This window comes from Poecilia mexicana, unplaced genomic scaffold, assembly GCF_051168715.1.
Source record: "Poecilia mexicana isolate PSO_F unplaced genomic scaffold, ASM5116871v1 scaffold_5, whole genome shotgun sequence".
NCBI lineage: Eukaryota > Metazoa > Chordata > Actinopteri > Cyprinodontiformes > Poeciliidae > Poecilia > Poecilia mexicana.
In genome coordinates, this window is record NW_028263374.1 from 24,717,045 (window position 1) to 24,738,338 (window position 21,294).

Here is a 21,294-nt window from a genome sequence, read left to right on the forward strand (position 1 = left end):
CTGCAATTGTAATTATGTTTTATGTATTTTTGGAAAATACTTGGTTAATGACTGGAGTATTTCAGTCTGGCATTTATTTTGGTAAAAAAAAAAGAATAAATAAATAAAAAACAGCTACATTTTTAAAATTCTCTTAATCACTGTTTTGCTTTGCTGGAAGCTACACCCTGTTCTCATTTCCTCCTGTTTTTGCTTTTGTGTTCTATGATTCATATTCCTCAAAATCCAATTCAAACAAGTTGTATTTTAAACAAATAAATAAAAATATCTTACTGGACCAATGTGCCATATATATATATATATATATATATATATATATATATATATATATATATATATATATATATATATATATGCTTTGATGGCGTTTTGCAGATTTCATTGGAATTCCAACGTTGTTGATGAAGAAATAGATTTTTTATTTATTTTTTAACCAGGGAGTTAAGATGAATTGCAGTTCAATACTTTGACGAACAATGGACTCAGAACTAGCCAAGCTCTAAATTGTATGGACTGTTTCATGATTGATTTTAAAATTTAGTGTCTTTTCTGCACAGTTAGTCTCAGATGAAATTTAAATGCTTTTAGAATTGCATGTTAGTAAAGGTGAAGTCATTTAGGAGTAATTAACCCTCAGCCACATCACCTTTCTTTAAAACAGAAATGTCAGGTCTTCCTGATTAATAATTAGTTCAAAGGCATTAAGGATGAGCTTACAACCACACACATCAAAAAAGCAGCAGTTTCTTGATGCATTTCTGACCTTTATAACATAAATGGTAATCTCAACATGCAGCTGGTGTTGTTTATCTCTTCACCTTCCATGTAACTTGCACCATAAATGGTTTGTCAACTACTGTGGCATCTGAGAGAAAACTATCTTTATACTAAAGGAGAAATTCTGCAACTCAGCTACCATTGGTAGATTAAAAATACATTGTTTCTGACAGTTTGTCAAAATGGCAGGGTTTTGTGACATAAAATGAAAACCATGATAAATACTATTTTTTTACCATATGATTTGACATTTGTATATTATCAATTTTAATTGAAATCTGGCATTTATGTCTTTTCGGTATTAGTCTACTAATACATGTCATATCTTTAGTTATCCTCTCTGTCTTGCAAAAATTTTCCAAATAGATTAGATTTGTGAATAAAATGTTGTCCCCAGCCCTTTTGAAGGGACTCCAATGATTTTCTATCACATTTATGTCTGAACGTTAGGCATTTCAAAACTAATTGTCTTGATATGAAGGAATATTTACTGGTGTACTTCCCAAGATTTGTATTTTTTTTTTTTATCACAAAGCACCTTTTAAAAATACACAAATCTGTGGTTCTCAAATTGTAAAAAAAAAAAAAAAAAAGATAATCAAAGAAATTACATATATAATCTCAGCAGGTCATCAGCTTAGCTTAAGAAAGAAGTGCAGAAGAATGTTTTAAAGCCCACTGTTGAAACTGACATGATGACATTTGGTACACATTATCTTCAAAGTGTTTTTGTGAATTCAGCTGTTGAGCAAAAAAAAAAAAAAAAAAAAGAGCCAGGGTGTGTTATGTGGTATTGTGTTCAGCAACAAAACCATCCGATCTGCAACTACATAACAAAAGATAAAAAATAAAAAAACATGCACCCTAATTAAAAGATAAAAAGGTTGTTTTGATTTTTTTTTGTTATAGTATTAGAAAACGCAGCAATCTCAAAAGCATTGTGTATAATCCAATGCTGTGTGTGGTAAACTGTTTGCTTGCTATTTTGGCAAATAGATGAGCTAATACTATCAAATAAATAACATTGCAAAAAAGAGTAAACATACAAAATGATGCAAAAGCATTGTGGCTAGCTTGCTCATTCATACCAGATAGGAATAAGAGCTTCCAAGCTTGTGCTGCTGGTGCTGATGAATGAAAAGCTGTTTTTGCCTTTCATCTAACAGCTTCTCCCTTTTCAAGATGGGTAAGGCGGGGAGTAAAGTTCTACAGCAAACCTCGCTGGATGGGGTTCAAACACAGGTAAAAACCAACACTAAGTGAACTTCATGTCCACTCACAAGTCAATACAATCCTCCACACAAACAGATGTACAACTTAAGTGGTAATGCACTAACTCTGCATTAAGGTAAAGACACATTAAACCTCTGCAATGATTAGTGCTCTGGTAGTTGGAAGTGATGTTTTGGTAAAATGGGCCAGATGCTGCTCTCCCTGCGCAGATTACACAACCGGGATCAGAGTGCTTATTTTCACACGTCCTGCATCACACCAAGTCACTTAATAACCAACAACCAAGTGAGTGAGCACTGGACCCACTATTTCAGGCATTAAAAATTCAGATATTTAGTAAACCAAGAAAATGGCCACTGATTGAACATAGGTGTATTAGGTTCTGGTAGCAAATGGCTAGAAATTGCAATTTATTATTTCAATTAAAAGCAGCCTTTTAGAGGTAAGCAAAGGGATGGTCCAACTCTCCAAAGGGTGTAAGTTGGTTTTGAGACCCTGTATCTCTACTAATAGCGTGGATTACTGCACTGAACAGTCAGACAATTAGATCATTTGCAGACCTGCTATACACTCATTACATCTCTCACAGTGCTGTTTACATTGTATCCTATATGTATCCTAGTGGTACCACAAGTAACAAAAAAAGAGTATACAATGCATTTACAGTAAAAATATCATCTGGTTTATTATCTTTGGCACCAAAAAACTGCAGCAGCAATGTTGAAAAATAATGTTCAGTGCAAGTAGAGCAGACAAAATAACTTGGAAACATAAAAGTAGAATTACACAAAATAAGACTAAATTAAAACAATTAAAAAATACTGAATTAGTGTAAATGAGCAATTACAATTACTCTTTCAGTACTGCTCCTATGTGGGCCTAACCGTACTGTCCCTGTTTGTAGGACTTGCGGAAAAATAATTTGCCGTAAAAACAAAAGAAAAAGCATCCATAATTCATGAATAAGTCAGGAAGCATAGTGATAATGAAAACTTCAATCATCATGCCTTTTAAAGAAGGAAAAGTTCTCTTTAAAAGCAAGTGGTCCTCTGATTTTCTGCTAACTTACCAGGTAGATCAACAGTAGTTGCAGATAGAGGAAACAGTGGGCACAGAGGATGGGGGTATCAGACTAAGCTCTGCAGAGTATGGAAATGGACCTAAGACGAAATACATACACACATATTCATGACACACTTTGTTTGAATTATTTTGTATTAGGTGTAATTCTTATGGCCAAGAATTTAATGTATACTAGGTGAGTCTTTCTCTCACCTTCTACATTGCCCACAGAATGTGAAGAGGTTTAACACTATATTCTGTGACTGCCGTATATTGTGACACTAGGAGGCGCTGTTGCAGTTTTATACCGTACTTTGTCACACATTTGTCTGTAAAATAAGTTACAGAGCTATTACAGCATTTCTGGAACAGTTGTTGAACGAATAATAAATCTTGACTTTTCATTCTCAAGACAAAGGAAAGAGTTAACAGAAACAGTCTGTCAAGTAGAACAACCAGCAAATATCAACCAGGATAACTCTGGATGCACAGATCAGTTGGGATAATCTGTTTGTTGTGACACTTTAAACATGACCTTTATCCAAGGGGGTCAAGTGGACAGTCTTTTTAAAAGAAGCTTACAAACTCTAGTTTAAATTTTGCAACACAAATTGTGGAACAGGATGCTTTGGTTAGTTCAGACAAAAACTAAACTCTCTGCAGCTACACAGTCTTGTTGCAGTTTAGATGACACTTTGATGGAAAATGTTTTGAAGAGAGAAAAACAAATTGAAAACAAACAAAATAAAAAAAAAAACACATCCAACGGTGATATGTGGTATTGATGGAAAGATTGAGCTTTACATAAGAAAATTGTGGAAGAAAGTCTGTTAGATGCTGCATAAAATATGAGATTGGAGCACAGTTTTACCTTCCCCAAGCATTTTTTTGGGTTAGATTGATCTTGTCAAAATCCACACCTAAATCCAACTGAGAATCTATAGCAAGTTTTGATTATAGTTTTCAAACGATCCAAATGTGTCTAAGTTTGAGTGATTTTGCAAAGAAGAGTGAACAAGCAAGTCTCTAGATGCGCAAAGATTCCCTAAAGGACTTACAGTCGGAGATGTAAAAAGTATTCGGGTAGGTTATAATGTACATGCATTCTCTATTTATAAGAGTTTTGTTTGTAAAAATTACAAAAAAAATAACAAACGAAAAGACAACCTTTGCATACATTACTTATACTGGACTACCACATAAATTATGAATAAAACACATAAATGGTTTTAGTTGTCTTATGGAGAAAAACATGTTTCAGGGATGGGTACTTTCACAGGGTGCAGCATGTGAAACACAAACACAGATTTATGGTGACCTATCAATTTTCATCGAGGTAGCATTAGGCAAATGAATTTCCACTCCATGCTGACTTACCAGTCAATATTTACTGCTGGGGTGTTTCGGGAAGTCGACTTTCTCAGGGTAAATCTAATAGTTTGACTGATGAAAGTCTGGTCTCTGGAACAGGACTGAAACCAAAACAAGGTCATCTGGCACCAATGTCACAAATGATTTACAAATATATAAAAAAGTTGGAGAAAGTTTAGCTACATTCAGTTTCTCAGCACAAAGCAAGTAAAGCATCCTACTTTCACTACTGCTAGTGAGAGTAGGATAGATCTTGGAACACCATTTTCTTTGAAAATACCTAAACAAGGAAGTATTTACAATTTGCTCTTTCTGAAACAATATTTAAAGCTTTTGGTGCACAAATAAATAGTTGCACATAATCCAAAGTGCATTTATGGATATGAAAAACATCTCACACATTGGTGTGTAAGATGTCTTAGTCTTATTAAGGCTGAAAATAAAAAGTAAACAGTAAATACAATTATTTATAGGCTACTCATATTTTTTACTTGAAACTTTTCTCCCTCAGATGAGATAAAACAAAACAAAACAAAACAATGAAATTAAGTAATGAATCATATTCAGTTGAAAATCCATCACAGATATATCATAAAATTACAATGGCGAATCAAACCATAACATGTTATTAGAATATTGTAGCTGTGGAACAGTTTGCATGGTAGTTACAGCTGTCAGTGACAGCCTTTAAGAATTGAAGCACATGTTTTCTTTAGTCATTTTCTGAATTCCCTCTGGGTTCCCAAATTGCATAATCCAGCTGACCTCAATTTGTTGAACCCAAGTGATTGTACTTTTCAGAATATGCTTCAGCAAACAGGCTCATCCTGACACCCCGATCAAAACTCACACTGGCCTGAGTGGTTGCCATCTCAGCTGAAGTTACTGTTGGGTTCCACAAGGCAACGCTTGACTAGAGTGAATTGATTCATGGGGATTAGAGATTAAGACTTCCCCGGCCGCTTTGGTGGAGTAAATCTGGGGATTATGATGTCAACAGCCTATGGACGCTAGAGAGGAAATTGAATTGTGAGGAACGGCAGCGGCTATGGTGCAGGATTACAGCGTAGTTAGTAAAAATCAGAGATGAGAGTCCATGTCTGTGCCTTTCTCTTGCTCAGAAAAACCTCCATGGGAAACCATTTACTGCCTTCCGACAGTAGAAATTGCGAACATGACAGGGATGACTGAGTGAAAATTTCTGATGTTATTTGAGGGTTAAGAAGATTTCTCTCTGTGGTAATCCTGCTCTGGTCTGGCCTCCGAAGCATCAGGTGGTGAGTTCTACTAAGTCCAACAGGAACTACTTTCATTTAACAGTCTGACAAGAATATCTGATAACTTTTACACCTGAATCCTCAGGGAGCAAAGCATCTTGTTGAAGGCTAAAAACTGCAGATAGATAAAGCTCTGTTAATGGCTGAAGATAAAAAAAAAAAAGTCACACATTTGGAGCTAACGTGTTGTTCTGTATCTGCTTTTTCTTTCTGTTCTGTAAGACAACTCCAGTTGTGGCTACTCCTCCCGCTCCCTCAGCACTTCCCAGTGTTACATTCGAAGGACTCTCAAAAACCAAGATGAAGGTGAAGTTGGCCCATTTGGGTTTGCTCTTCTTCCTCCTTCTGTCTCTTGTGATGACAGGCTGTTTCCTTTGGCAATATCAGCTGCCAAAACTTAAGCCAGGTAAGAGCTACAGTCATGGTGTTAGGTAATGGGTATTTAATGTGAAGCTTTGTTCACTCAAATATTTGTCATTAATGTTTTAAAGTGGATCAGCTTCATATTGAATGTATTCTAAATGGATTGTTAGGATTTTTATCATTTTTTATGGTACCTTAAAAGGTTTTTAACGAGGTACCTAGGACTTCACAAGTTTAAGATTTACATTAGTAGGTTACATACATATAGTAGTATTAGTTATTAAAAATGTGTTGGAGGATATTAGTTTCCTGCAATGTCATTCACTTTTTGTTTCAGTTACTTGCTAAATTATTACTGATGTTAATTTATGATGTTTTGTAACGCAATAAAGTAACCATACAGCTTGACTAATTATTGCTTGACTTGTTAACAACAATTAGTAACTTATTATTAAGTTACTCTGCATTTAAACTGAAATAAAGTATAAATTTACCTCACATATTTTAGTGATACGCTTACTTTTGTAAGGTTAAACCTCTAAACTACTCATGAGTTTTGGGATCACCTGGTTTCTCAGCAAAAGTTTTTTGCTACTCAAACCCACACAAACATTCTTAAAAATGGGGGTATTTAGAGCATGAAGGTCAGGCTTCATTTTTTTTCTTTACTTTTGTTTTAGTTTCCTGGCTCAAATAAAAAATGTTAAGCAAGTTCTGTAATTAAGTGTTTGAAACTTTGCTAAGCAACATTTTGACAATGTGACATTCCTCAGAAGTCATGAAGCCAATTTTCATTCTTGACCTTGAAAGGCTACCCATTTTATATTCTTTTGAAAATATGTTATTTTCAGACCTTGTGCTGTGCCACAAGGTCTGAAACGTACAATATTTTTGCTTTTTATCATGCATCTTTTGTGAGTGCTTGATTGAAAGATAAGACAACAGGCTGTGAAACTGGCGTTAAATGTCAGGATCTCTACATTCTTTAAAAGTAGAAAAGTGGATGGCAGCATTTTAAACAAAGGCAGAAACTGAAACATGTAAACAACCTGCAGACGACCAGATTAAATAAAAAGGTAAAGGTGTATCTATAAAGACATGAAGTCAGAAAACATTATAAAGTTTATTTATTATTTGGTTCCAAATGAACAAACATTTGATGGGGTAAGTCTATGATTTCAATACATTTGTTTTTCTTTAGTTGGAATGATAAAAGATGAGACTTTATAATTCTCTTATCAGTAATTGACACGCAAGCATTTTACTTATTATCAGTTCTTTTTGTAAAATTATTATCAAAAATCTATGTGAAACTGGCTTAGTTTATTAACACAGAGCTGCAAAGCAGAACTAACAAAGGTCATCTTAACTCAATAAATTAAAGAAACATTCTCAAGTTGTTTCTTTTATTCACAATTCCATCTATAGTTTTGTTGCTCATCTAAATGTATCTCAGTTGATAATTAATAGAAACAAATCTGTAAAAAAAAATCTGTAAAAAAATCTGAAAAACTGTGTCATAGGGTTAGATTTCTAAGTCAAAGGTGCACAAGATTTAACATTTCTGATTTTCATTCTTCATTCTATGTTGAAAGTTTAAGTAAACATGAAAACTTTAGTTTATACAGCATTGCTGTTTTATGTCTTTACTGATGAGAATTAGTTTTTAAATGTATAAAATAAAGGTAAAGCAAAGTAATTTTATTTATTTAGCAAATTTCCAGCAACAAGGCAATTCAAAGTGCTTAACTATCTATAACAAATTAACTTATTTCAAGTGAAAATAACAATAAATACTCATGTAACACTATTGAATTATGTAGTATGTATTATCTAAATCCTAAATAATTAATATTTAGTCTTATTACTTCAGACATAAATTCTCAAGAACCAAAACTGTTTGCCTCCTGTCATTGTTTGATTCTCAATTGTTTCTTATTCTAACTAAAATACATGTTATTAAAATATGTTATTTTAAACTACACAAGATTAGTGCCATCAGTGAAACTGGGCACAGTTTATAGCCTAATAATAGCCTAATATTCCACATAAAGATTTTAAATCACTACAACAATTATCAAAGTTGTACATTACTTGCCATGTTCGGCTTTAACCTTCTGACCCACATGCAAAATCAACAAGCAGAGTAAGGTAAGATTTTTTATTCTCTTTTAGTCAACAGACAAATCTTCTTAGTCCTCTGAGGGGCGGTAGTGTCAAACAATCGGAGGTGCCTGGAATGAGAGCGGGATTACTGGTGGCTCAAAAAATGGATGTTCAGCGATGCACAGAGAAAAGGCTTACTTTAGAATGGCTATGGTTGAGGCATGGGGAATTGCCAAGGTCCAGTGTGGAGATAGGTCACAGAGGTTCCTGAGAGGAGTGAGGATGGTAATGATTGGAGCCGGAGAACTGGTGGAGAGGTGTGGAGGGAACAGCGGGCAGGCAGACTTGGAGGGAAATCCTCAGGAGGAGAGAACGAAGGAACTTGGTCCAGAGAAAATCCAGAGACTGACCTAGAGGCAGGCAAACACAGGGACTTGAAACCACTGGTAAAGTACTGCAGAGACAGATCAAATCAACTAGTAATCACAAGAAACGGCTAGAAAGACTACCGGTGCACGTTAATCATCCAGCACTGAGTGAATGTTCTGCTGCTCCTTTATCCCCAACACTGATGAGGCAGATGAGATCCACCTGCGTAGGCTTCCCAGGTTCTCCACCAAGATCCTCGCTGGAACAGATGCCTCACTCACACACACACACACACACACAGGAACCCTGACATTACTTTGTTTGTGAAGACCAAATAAAAGGTTCAATATTGGGATATGCAGTAAATAATTCATCATCAAGAATGTATTTTAATTTACACAACATTTAAATATGTAAATACTAAAACTGTTGCACTACATTTTTGTTATTATATCACCTTATCAGGCTTTAAGTTATGCAACTCTTCAACAAAAGTATAAAAACACAAAAACACCCTATTTTTTAACGTATTGTCACGTGTATGTATAAGATTATAAATCTCACTAAAAGAAAGCACTTCTTACACTGGAAGATGAGGATTTTTGTTCAAAAACTTTATTTTATTATTTTTTTGTGATGTGAGTTTACAATATCAGGTAGATAGGTGGCCAGAGGCTACAGTGATATGTGCTGAATTATCAGTGTTAAGAGCAAAAGCAGGTCACATCTTCTTTCATCAGGGAGTTGCATAGAGCACATCGTGTCTAAATGTACCTTGTAAGATCAAGAGGATTCGTTAGAAAGCAGAGATAATTAAATGAAACGCTCAGTCATCCAATTAAACCCCATCATCCCCAACATTGCGCCCTGGGCACTGTATTCTATCAAATATCAAGTGGGATTTACGTATAACAAACCTGTCTCCCAGTAGGCTTTATCTGACATTTATTTTTCCCTCTCTTTCCTCCTTTCTCATCCATCAATCAGATGAAGAGATGGGTCGTAATGCCAATTCAGAGATGATGTGTCCCCGCTTTCCTGAGCCGCTCCCTTTGGAGCATCCTATCCCCAGTCTGAAAGAAGCCCTGGAAAAGGTCAGAAAAGTTAACCACGCAAAGACAGTTTGCAGTTATTTCACCATCATGCTCACTCAAAAATGAGTAAACTGAGAGGCTGCATGGATAATCCTTCACACCAAATGTTGTTTTATTCCACAGAAGGAGATTAAAGAAACAGCAAATGGAAAAAAAAATCAGTTCATTGGAGCAAAAGGTTGCATTGTGGGCTGCAGAAAGAAGCACTTTAACATCTGATGACAGAATAAAGTACATGCACATTAGTAGTAAAAGCTTAACTGCATTAAGTAAAGGAGCAGACAAACACTGTCATCACATTTGTCCTTGTGTATTAAATCTCAGCAGCCATTTAATATTTGAATTTGAATTGTACCTTTTCAATCTGTAAGAAGTCTTAATTTTAATTTGCTTATTTTTCCACAGACATACTTAGAGTCTTACCTAAAACATTTTATGATTTACAAGTTTTTTGTTTCATTACCTAACATGCATCCTAAAGCAAAAAGTAACTAATATTTTATTGATAATGTTTTTGTTGTTTGTTTGTTTTGCTTTACAAAATAAAGCAAAACATTGTTTGGATCAACCTTCCTCTCCACATCTCTTCAGAGCATTGAACATAATCAAGTTTTAATCAACCGATCAAGTTTATTTCTATAACACATTTCAGGAACAAGGCCCTTCAAAGTGCTTTACACCATAAAAACACAAAAATATTGTCATAGAAGACACCACACAGTCAACAACTGTAAAGTTTATATGCACTTACATTTTGCAAGTGCGTATAAGAATCCTTTTGGAATGATGGGAAGCCTAGCATGAGGTCAGACAATTAAATTAGCTCTTGTTGGAATTGGGTTTATTGGATTAGGAGTTTTTAATGAACAAAAAGTTGGGCATTATTTAATTTACTTGGAGCATTCATTTTATTAAGTGATGCAACATATAGCACTAGCCAGCAGACTCAATCCTCTACTTCCGGTTTTCATTGGTTAGACGTCATATGGGCATGATTGATTTGATAACAGCCAAACAAATTAGGATAATTAAATCTATATCAGGCACCAATAGTTTTAGAGTCAAAACGATTCACAGAGTGGAAAACGGCTTCTGAGAGGGAGGATCTTGTGTAGTGATAGTGATGTTTTTGTGCACGTGGCTGAGAGAGAGTTGTTGAATTTATTTGCAAGGATTTTCATTCTGACTACAAAATACAACAATGCCACACATTTAAGAATCTTCTTCCATCTCCACAAGCTCCATAACTCACTTAGACATGTTCTGATTGGAGCAAATCTGGAAAACCTCCTTCACTGTCAAGGCAATACCGATGCTGCCAAGCTAAATAAATCATGACTATTTTCTGTTCATTAGATAATTTACTACATTTTTTCAAAAAGGAACAGGTAGGAGATACAAGATCTCATGGTTTCTATTACCAACCTCTGTATGTAAGAGACATATGATTTCTGTTTTAGCAAATGTCCTTGACCTTGTCACAAGACAAAGGAGGTTTTTGTGCAAATTTCCTATGAAACATCACTGTGAAAGCTGAATTTAGATCCCAATTCAGTTAAGCAACAATCAAGTTCTTGTCTAACCTTTGAAACTCTACCTTTAAAGAGCTCTAACAAAATGCATGACATTCCATTATACTACAAGTTACTCACTTTTTTGACCAGGCAAGACATTTCAGCCCAACCAGAGTTTCTGCTGCCCCATGGATTTTATAGTCATTAACAGACCCAGTATGGTCTGTCTGAAGTCAAACTGTCGTCTGAAGTCAAACTGTTGATGCGTGGTCACATGGTTTTCAGAGAACAAATGATGTGATTTTTATCATGCAACTGCAAAAATGACACTGATATCAGCAGTTCGAGTCAACCATGCAGATTCCTTTAACCTGAACATGTTTTTGTGTGACTTGTTCTTGAAATTCACTGGTCAAACCTGATGGATTTATTCCTGTTTGCTTTCATCAACCTCTCCTATGTCCCATTCACAACTCTGATATTCTGCCCCTGTGATAATGAACCACCAAAAACTTACTGTGGAAGTTTAATGCATGTTCAAATCTCTCACAGTCTAACAGGCACAATAGGAGGGAATCTCACCAAGACACTATAAATAGCATCAATATGAGTGATTTCATGCAGTTGCGGGGCCTCAGCCTGGTGTGCTGCCATGCTCACCATAAAGTGAGAGACATTTAATTGAAATGAATACTATTACCAAAGGAAACAGGGAAATTGATTTTCAGTCCAGATGTATATTCAGTTATTTTGTAAAAATATTTATAAACTGATTTTCTTTGTTACAGGTGGATGTTTTGTTTCGCCAAAGCATCAACCCCATCAGCCTTCCTGCTCTGTCTGCCATTGTGATCTTAAACGATACAGTTTTGTGGACTGGCAACTTTGGAAAGAGGAATGCCAGTGATCCTCTGTCAGGCCCACCCAGTGAATACACAATCTACAGGTTGGTTCTGCATGGAAACACAACTTACAATATTTTTACTTTTAAGAACCTTATTTTTCTGTTAAATGTATAACGTGTATACTTATATTGTGATGACTGCTCTAAATACTGACATTTCACTTGTCAGTAATCCTTCCTATTTAAGGGCCAATAGGGCTAATTAAAGAGCATTAAGTCCAAAACACATATTTAAATTAACCACACTTTAAGAAGGAATTAAAGCAGAACAAACGATTGATTCAATTTGCAGTTTAATTAAAAGGTGCCCGAGGGTGCTGTCTAATCAGTAAAATAACAAAACATAATATGTCCTGCCTAATAAAAAAATAGTTTAAATCTTACATAACAGAAAAGGAAAAAGTAAATCTTTTTATTTATTTATTTATTTTTAATGGTCTGCACCACAGTGATCTTTTTAAAATACACAGGAAAATGTTATCTCGTGTTCGCCCCAGATGAGTTGTTCCCTCTCCAGAGCAATCAATACCCATTATTCAAGCAGCAAAGAAGTGATCTGCCCACAGCTGCCCCAAAAGGCAATTCAGCATGTGCATTCAGGTCTCTTTGTAGTTCAACCATATTGGTTTCTATTGTGTTAACAAAACTCTGACGGGCACAATGCTTGATAAAAACTGCAATTTTGGAGACTTTGAAGGCTGAGTCAGTGGCTAAGGCCATGAGCAGGTCTTACACAACACTGTCCTGACAAAGGGCCATGGCTTGGTCTGTTATGTTTCTCTCCCAGCAGCGTCCTTATTAACATGTCTTCCTTAGAAAGTTGTAAATGTCTTCACTGACATTGCATTGAGTAAACAGAGTATGTAGAATAGAGCAGTGCTCTACCTAATTGTTCTGTGTTGCTGCAAACTGTCAGTCAAAGTGTGTATCATGGTAACATGATAATATGTTGATACTATTTCAAAATTTATTTGATCAGAACGTTTAAGAGTTGAAACTTAAATCAGAACCACTTTCAACACTCCTGCATTAAACAGACATAACAGATTCTATTATTTATGTCTTGTGCTTCCCTGAGATGAGAAGCTCTATCTCTAAGGTTAAGTATGGCCACCATATGGAAGAAGTTAATTATCGGTAACTAAAAGAATGAGTTCTTATTCTTCTGGTAATGATCCACATCTCATGACCAGAGGTGAGCCTAAATGGATGACAAAATGGATCAAATATCAAGAGCTTTTCTTTTTTGCTCTACTCTTTCGTCACCATGACAGCTCAGAGAAATGCCCAGATTGCAGCAGAAGAGGCCCCAATTTGTCTTTTCATCTCTTACTGCAAAAGCACATGAGCAAGAAACCAAAATATCTGAACACCTCATGTTGAGGCACAGACATGTGAAGAGATGTTTCATTCAAAACGAAATAAATAAATACTGTTATTAAGAACTGATTGGTAAATGCTCCATCAGATAAATAAAAGTATGCAGGAAATAAAAGCAGAATAAATGATGGGGAGCTTATTTTGTTAATCCAAGTTTATTTATTTATTTATTTATCCTTGCCAGTTGTGGTACCAAGGTATTTATCCCTAAAGGAATTTGTTTCCCCAGCGTCAGAATGACAGGAGTCGTGTGGGCACAATAGGCCTTGCTTTCCCTTGCTATGTTCATGTGTTCTTGTTTTGAAACGTGTAGTATTTGTTGCCTCGACTGGGTTGTGTTGATTTGGTTGTGAAGAAGATCCTTTGATAAAACAGAGAGAAGACCTGTTCTCCAAAGATATTCCTTCTCTTTCAAACCATTACAGCTTGCACTTTACACCCTCTTGCAGACGTGTTGAAGTTTTCTTTCTCTAAACTCAGGTTACAAAAGAAGAGGCCCCAGTTTTTCTTCTCATCTCCCACTCCATACTGCCACAGCTTGTGAGCAAGAAACCAAAATATCTGAACACTCTGCACTCTGAGTGCAGGGAAAACCCTCATCTAAATATAAGAACATAAAAAAAAGAAAGAACCTGAAATAAAACAAAGCTTAAAAAGCTTTTGTTCATGAAATATGTACAACAGCTTTACAAAATGAAAGCTTGGTATAAACTTTTGTTTAGACCTGACTGCCAAATCCTCCAATGGATGCTAAAGGTCATGCTTTGAAGATGCTAACAGAACAAGAGCATCTACAAATCAAAGATGAAAGCCTGATGTCCCCCTACCAGACACTCCTCCTCTCCTTGACTTGAGATCCAGTACTTCGATTCCACAAACAGTAACAGAGACAAGGAACAGACCTGACAGTGTCAAACTCATACTATCAACAAGCTTTGTGCCTTGAGTGTGGACAAGGTGCTTGCTTGGATATGCGAGGATGAAAACAGTTATCATAATTACACATTTTTGTGCAGCGTGAAACACATTTTTGCTTTCAGTGTATTTACAGGCATGGTCAAAATTGTTGGTGCCTCTCTGTTGATGACCGAAAACTCACAAAGTTCACCTCAATAACTTAAAACTGCACAAAAGTAATAGCAAAACAAAATGACTGAAAATAAACGCAATGGAAATCATACATGTTTACATATCTTCATATCATCAAAAGCTAATAGTGCTTTTTGTGAATTTCTGACTTTGGCTCTAGTTTAGACACAGGAAGTTGAGTACATCTTTTTAAGTCAGAGAGTGGCGCTTTGAGCTAAAACCTAAGATTACACTGTTTCCAGGCCTAGAATAAGCTCTTCCCTAGGCTGTCAGGATGATACAGATGTTTCCCTGGAGACCTGCTTGATTCTGTATGCTTTATTTATTGTGTAGCACTGGCTATGTGATGAAAAGGGTTCCATACAAAATATCTTTTCCAACTGCAAAAGAACATAAACACAACTGAAGATGTGTGAGAAATGTCTTTAAACCTCTTAGGGAGCAAATGAGGTACAACATCAAACAACTTCAGAAAGAAAACTTTTAAAATCAATACAGATGAAGTTGAGTTATACTGACAGAAAATCCCCATGCTAAGACCATTCTTCAGCATGACAACGTGATAGTTTAATCTCTCACTCCTTGAAAGATCAATCCAATATCTCAAACTCTTCAGCTATATTTCCAGCTACTGTCTGAAGAAAAACAGTTTCAATCTAAATAACCCACAAACATGATAACAGTTTATTTAAAAGAATTTACATTAAACAAGAACATTCTTCAAGAAGTTGCTTTTATACTGTATAAAATTTTGCTGCTTCTGTTTAGAAATAGGAGTAGAAGAATGCTAAAGAGATTATTGACCCCCTCATATTATGCACAAACACTAAATTGGAGGACAATTTAAAGAGAATGAAGACCTTCTTCACTGCACACTGGTCCTTGGCACAGATCGATTCAAACCAAAGCACATCCCAGTGTGTGAAATGGGACCCAATTAACCCTTTAAAAAAAACACAACATTTAAAAGTAGAAAAAGATTTATCAGTGCACCTTCTGACTAAATCATTCACACACTTTCCTGAAAGGACTGATGATCAGTTTATAGAGTTTTCCACTAAACGCCAGCTGTGCTTTTTGTCACAGCTGGCATTTTGCTCCATACGTGGTTGCCTAGGCAATGTTTTTCTAAATGTGAAGTTGCAGCTATAAAAGTAAAGAAAAGCAGAAAAGAATGTGAGGAAAGAGCTGTTAGGCATTTTAAAGTTTTTTTTTTCATTTGAGTTTTGAATAAACATTTTCATTAAATGCAATATTTAGTTTGTGTGTGGTTGTGAAAGCCCAAATATCATCAATAGTTTAGTTTCTGTTCTTTATTTATTACATTACTCTTCAGAAAAGTTCATACAATATTACCGTAACTTTCTTTTGATTCAGTGCCAATGAAGCAGGTCCACTGAGAAAGACTGAGAAAACAAGGATGAGAGACATTTTGCAGTACGTGTGTAAAACATCCAGAAAGGGGGACAAAAGCTGAATGAATGTAGCTCTCACCGCAAAACGTGTTAACCATTTTCTACATATGACATATAACACCACATTAATTATTGAACATGTTTTTAAAAAATGTATTTACCTAATAAAAAGAGTTTGGATGTTCAATATATTACTCTTGGAAGACACTGTATCAGTTCAATGTTTAGATTTTGCCCATTATCTTTAGACGTTTCTCACATCTATACAGTCAGGCCATTCAGGTCAGTACATGTGGCCTCAATTCAAAAACAGCACAAAAAAATTTGAGTAAATACAATCTATGGATTAGTGCTAGAAAGGGCTCTTCTACATTAGATTTAAAACCAATCACTATGTCGTCTTGTCTGTCTTTCAGAATTGCCAGCTTATCGAAGATTTTCCCAACGCTGATGCTCTACAAACTGTGGGAGGATGGAAAGATTGCCTCCTTAGATGATCCACTGGAAAAATATGTAGAAAATTTCACGATAAAAAACCCCCTGGGGAAAACACGAGACTCTGAGTTAAAATACGTGACGGATGGCCTAATATTTCTAGACAGTGGAGAGGTACAAATTCGCTCCTCCTCTGTCACCCTGCGCAGGATGGCAAGCCAGCTCTCAGGTTTGTGCATTCAGCAGATTATAAAAAACAAAAACATGACAACAAGAAAACTGCTTTTGTGTGAAACAAAACTGCTGCTTGTGTATTTTCCAAATACCACTTTGCCATTTTTCAGCAACCATGCCGCTTCTTGTCCTCAGAAAGGCAAATCATACGATGTTTTTCAGAAAACTAGAATTGCCCTGGTTGTCCATGAAGAGTCACATTTTGGTCTTTTCAGGTCTTTTCAGCTTGTGATACTTCAGGTAATTGAGTTAATCTGAAAAAAAAAAAAAATCAGGAAAAAAATAAAGTAGCGCATGTCTCTGAGTATCATTACGTGCCTTAGTTTGCCATCAAAGAATCAGGGGTGAACATAATAATCACGTTCAGAGAACTATATGGTTGTCTCATAACACTGAAGTGCTGTTTTAAGACAAGTGAAACAAACACTCTGATGTAATAAGAGTGATTTTGGAAAATCACTCCAAGAAGATGGAAACCGTGCCTAATGCCTGGAAATACATGTTTTTCTTTGCTACTATCAACCAGTAGTTTGGTTGTTTTCTTCAATCCCATGCTGCTTTGTTTGTTCTGCTTCAGGTCTGCCCAGGAGGCTGAGGGCTACAAATTTACTCTGGAAAGGCAAAACGCAATCAGCAATCAATCTGTTACAAGATGATGTTCTTGTTGCAGATCCAGGAACCAAGTAAGGCTTGTTTCATTGTTCAGAGTGGAACGTTGCTAACTCTTATGTCTCTGACCTGCGGTTCTAATTCACATACTAACACAAATTAATTCTTAAAATTTGAATTCTTTAATTTGCTGCACAGTGGATAAGTGCAGGGATACTTCCATCCATCCATCCATCCATCCATTTTCTTTACACCCTTGTCCCTCAGTGGGGTCAGGAGGGTTGCTGGTGCCTATCTCCAGCTGACGTTCCGGGCGAGAGGCGGGGTACACCCTGGACAGGTCGCCAGTCTGTCGCAGGACAACAGAGACACACAACCATGCACACACACATTCATACCTAGGGACAATTTGGAGAGGCCAATTAACCTGACATGTTTTTGGACTATGGGAGGAAACCAGAGTTCCCGTAGAAAACCCACACATGCACAGGGAGAACATGCAAACTCCATGCAAAAAGACCGGGGCCGGGAATCGGACCCAGAACCTTCTTGCTGCAAGGCAACAGCTCTACCAACTGCGCCACTGTGCAGCCTTGCAGGGATACTTGTGTAAAGAAATTCTTCAGTTGTTGTCAACAGAAAAATTGTATCTCAGTTGGTCATGATTAAATCTCCAACTGGGAAACGTATCTGAAACCAGGACAAATCTGCTTTGACATATCATGTCTAGCATAACACAATCCATTCTGTGGATTTCATTTTTCTTTTACAGAAAGTGTTTAACTGCTTCAGTTCTTTTCAAAGCACTTCTAAATTTACTTGGTTTGCTTCCTTTGCTAGGTGTCACTACAGTAACCTCGCATTCTCTCTACTCGCTCATGTGATGTCTGAAAGAGTGGTTGGAGTTGACTACCAACGATGGGTCACAGAAAACATCTTGGATCGATTAGGAATGGAAGACACCAGTTTTGAACTGACCCCTGGGTTACAGAGCCAGTTTGCTGTGGGAGTTTACTCAAACGGAAAGCCTGCTCCTCTCTATGATCTCGGCTGGTACCGACCTTCAGGTCAGATGTTCTCCACCCCTGCAGACATGGCCAAACTTGCCATGGTGCTGCTGGGGGCCTACCACCGTAAGCTGCTGGAGCCTGATTCTCTGAAGATCATGTTGAACCCACTCTTTAGGTGTGATAAGGATTACTTTGCAAACCGTACTGGGACCCCTTGGGAGGTGAATGACCTCATGGGCTACGAGATGTTGAGGAAAGATGGTGATCTGGACGGCTACTCAGCCACGTTCTCCCTGGTTCCCAGGCTGAAGCTCGGCCTGGTAATCCTAATGGCGGGCAGCAGGCCTCAGAACCAGGATGTGGTCACAAAGGCCTATAGCTACATTGTTCCAGCAATAGAGAAAGCCTTTAGGGAAGCCAAAAAGATTCTTGTTGCTTCCCCAAATCCAGAGCCTTACATTGGGTTTTTCACATACAGCAACATCACTTTCTATGAGATCAAAGTGGGACCTGACGGAGTTCTGATCATGCAGCAGTTTGGACCTCAGATCGAAGAGCTGATTCCAGAGAAGTACAGGACAATAAAGCTTAACTACTTAGTTGAGCGGGTTTTCAGAGTTGTGTTTGATAAAGAGTACCCTTGTGTTTTGAGAGTGGGCAAGGCTTCAGTCTCGTTGGAAGCCCAAGATGGCCAGCTGTTTAACTTTTATGTCTTTAATAATCAGGGCTTGTCCCCAGGCTTTGATGCACCAGGGCTAAACACATACAATGTGGTGCGAATAGCCCGCAGGCCAACCTTCACCAGCTGAGGAGCAGCAAGTGTTTTTGTGCCCCAAGGATGATATGAAGAAAGGCATGCAACAGTGAAAGACTCACCTGAAATCAGAGGGGACGCCATTAGTATTGTTTTGAAAAGAACTCTTGAATGAGAACACATAAGAAAGACAAGTACTTTGCACATATTTTTTTTGCTGGGTGATGTACATGAATGTCATTCTCACACAGGCCCTTTATTACACATCTGAGCTAAATATTGACTCTGCGGCAATTCAGTGCGTTTGCTCGCCCTGCCTTCTTCTGTTAATGTCTCTAGAGAAAACAGCAGAACAACACTTTTTGTGGTCAGTCATATAACAATTTAACATATGTTCACTTCTTCAAGCAGGATTATCAGTAAACAAGATATTTGGCTCATCCATTTTCAATCTGTCTTATTGGAACTGGTAAACATTTCCAAAGTTTTAAAGCAGCTTAAACAATAGCTAAAAACAATGCAGTCTGATTTAACATACAGAATGTACAGAAAGTGCAAAGGCTTGCAAAGGCTGCAGCTTCCTGTTATCTTGCTGTAGCTGCAATAGCGACTTAATTCAATAACTTTACACAAACAATAGAAAATAACACTGTTATACATATGGATAGAAGAGGACAAAAATAACTAAAATTGCATGTTAATCCATAGTTCCTATAAAGGCTGAGGTTGACACTGCAGCACAGCAAAGTGGCTGTTTAAAACTCCTTCCAGTAATTGATCAGAAGGTCATTATTATTTGTGATGGATTCCATATGCTTTGTCCTACAACAAATGATTTGGCCAGTCATTATCATAGAGCGTGTTTTCAGTTTTCAGTAAGTGTTTTCCACTTTGTTGTTGCTGAGAATGCACCTTTGTTTTCCTGTGATGCTGGTTTAAATTTGGGTCATAGTATTACCATATTTGGTTTTTATCAAACCTCACTGTATATTATGTATTTTTTTATATTCTCTTCTTGAAGATAACTATTGCCATAATGTCAGAAAAAAACATTCTGTGTAATGTGAAGTCAATAGCAGTGTTAAAGAGGAATGAAATAAAATACTGTAAATAAAAAAAAACAAGGTGTCAACATATTGTTCCTGCACAAGCCAGCATTAGTCATGCAGCACCATTAGCTTCTACAGAACATTAAAAAAGTGCCAAAAATAATATGTAAGTTATTGCTTTGAAGTTGTGGTATTATTTTTGATACACTCTATGTAAGAAATATGCATAATCTCATTAGAAACATATGTTTTAAAACATTGAGTTTATGACTTTGCCTGCAAATGTGGTGACCCAAGCCAAGGCAATCAGCACTAGATCAAGTCAAGCAGATTTTAGCAAATCAATCAATGTTACGTTGACGATGCAGCAAAACTGTAAGCAGCCAACTGTTTAAAGGGGATATTTAAGGATCTTTTAAAAGATAGAAAAATATTATTTGAGGTAAAATGATACATATGGTCACAGTATTAGATTTCTAAATACCCAGAAATTGTTTTAGTTTAAAATTTAAAAGGACTCTATTTTTAGAAAACATTGCACTCACATTTCATTGACTGCAGAAATTGGATAGGGGAATGGAATGGTGGAGAGAAATTTTTGCAAGAAAATTTAAAGAAAAAAAATGTAATTACACATGATGAAATTCCAGTGTTATAAATGAAATGTTTAACAAATGTATGTTTCTACTTAGATTACATATGCTTCTTCCATACAGTCAGTCGTTTTTGTCATTTGCTGACCATGTGACCAGTCATCCTTGTAGTAATTTATGTGGTTGTTATGGATAATTTTGCTTTAATGTTGATGATTAGCATTAAAAAAAAAGTTATCAGGGAGCCAGAGTTCACAGGACAGCAGGGCAATTAAACTTAAGTTACACTTAAGAATCCTAGTCACTGAAAATGTTTTATGATTGTCATTCCTTTGCAGATCATTTTACATCTGAATTTGCTTACAATCCTAGAAAAGTATTTTTCTTGGTAACCTGGATCAAAACTGATGTTGTGATTTTCTGAAACACGTTCAGAATGTCTTGGCTCATGTACAGTCATGTGCTGTTTTGACACAGTGCTGAGCTAACATGCTAATTAGAGCACTGATTCCCTGCTATTGTTCTCACTTGTTATTTTGAACAAATTGGAGGTTTAAAAGAGGTTCACTCTGCCTTTAGAAAATAAATAGCCACATAGCACATTCAGAAAGCTGAATCATACCTCATATAATCATCTGTCAATAATTAAAGTAAAA

At 36.4% G+C, this 21,294-nt stretch overlaps 1 protein-coding gene and 1 long non-coding RNA gene across 2 annotated transcripts; one reads left to right on the forward strand and one right to left on the reverse strand.

The window, feature by feature from the left end:
• Nucleotides 1-976: 976 nt before the first annotated feature.
• On the forward strand, nucleotides 977-20,120 carry lactbl1b (lactamase, beta-like 1b). Its single transcript, XM_015007338.2, has 7 exons — nucleotides 977-2,019; nucleotides 5,943-6,126; nucleotides 9,546-9,652; nucleotides 11,955-12,112; nucleotides 16,371-16,618; nucleotides 17,201-17,306; nucleotides 18,073-20,120. The coding sequence occupies exons 1-7, from the start codon at nucleotides 1,912-1,914 to the stop codon at nucleotides 19,049-19,051; spliced, it is 1,890 nt and encodes a 629-aa protein (XP_014862824.2). The 5' UTR covers nucleotides 977-1,911; the 3' UTR covers nucleotides 19,052-20,120.
• On the reverse strand, nucleotides 8,232-8,806 carry LOC106909526 (uncharacterized). The gene is made up of 3 exons (XR_001416105.2): nucleotides 8,699-8,806; nucleotides 8,388-8,599; nucleotides 8,232-8,317 (listed from the first exon to the last, which is right to left on the reverse strand). It is a non-coding gene; the product is annotated as an uncharacterized LOC106909526 (long non-coding RNA).
• Nucleotides 20,121-21,294: the final 1,174 nt, after the last annotated feature.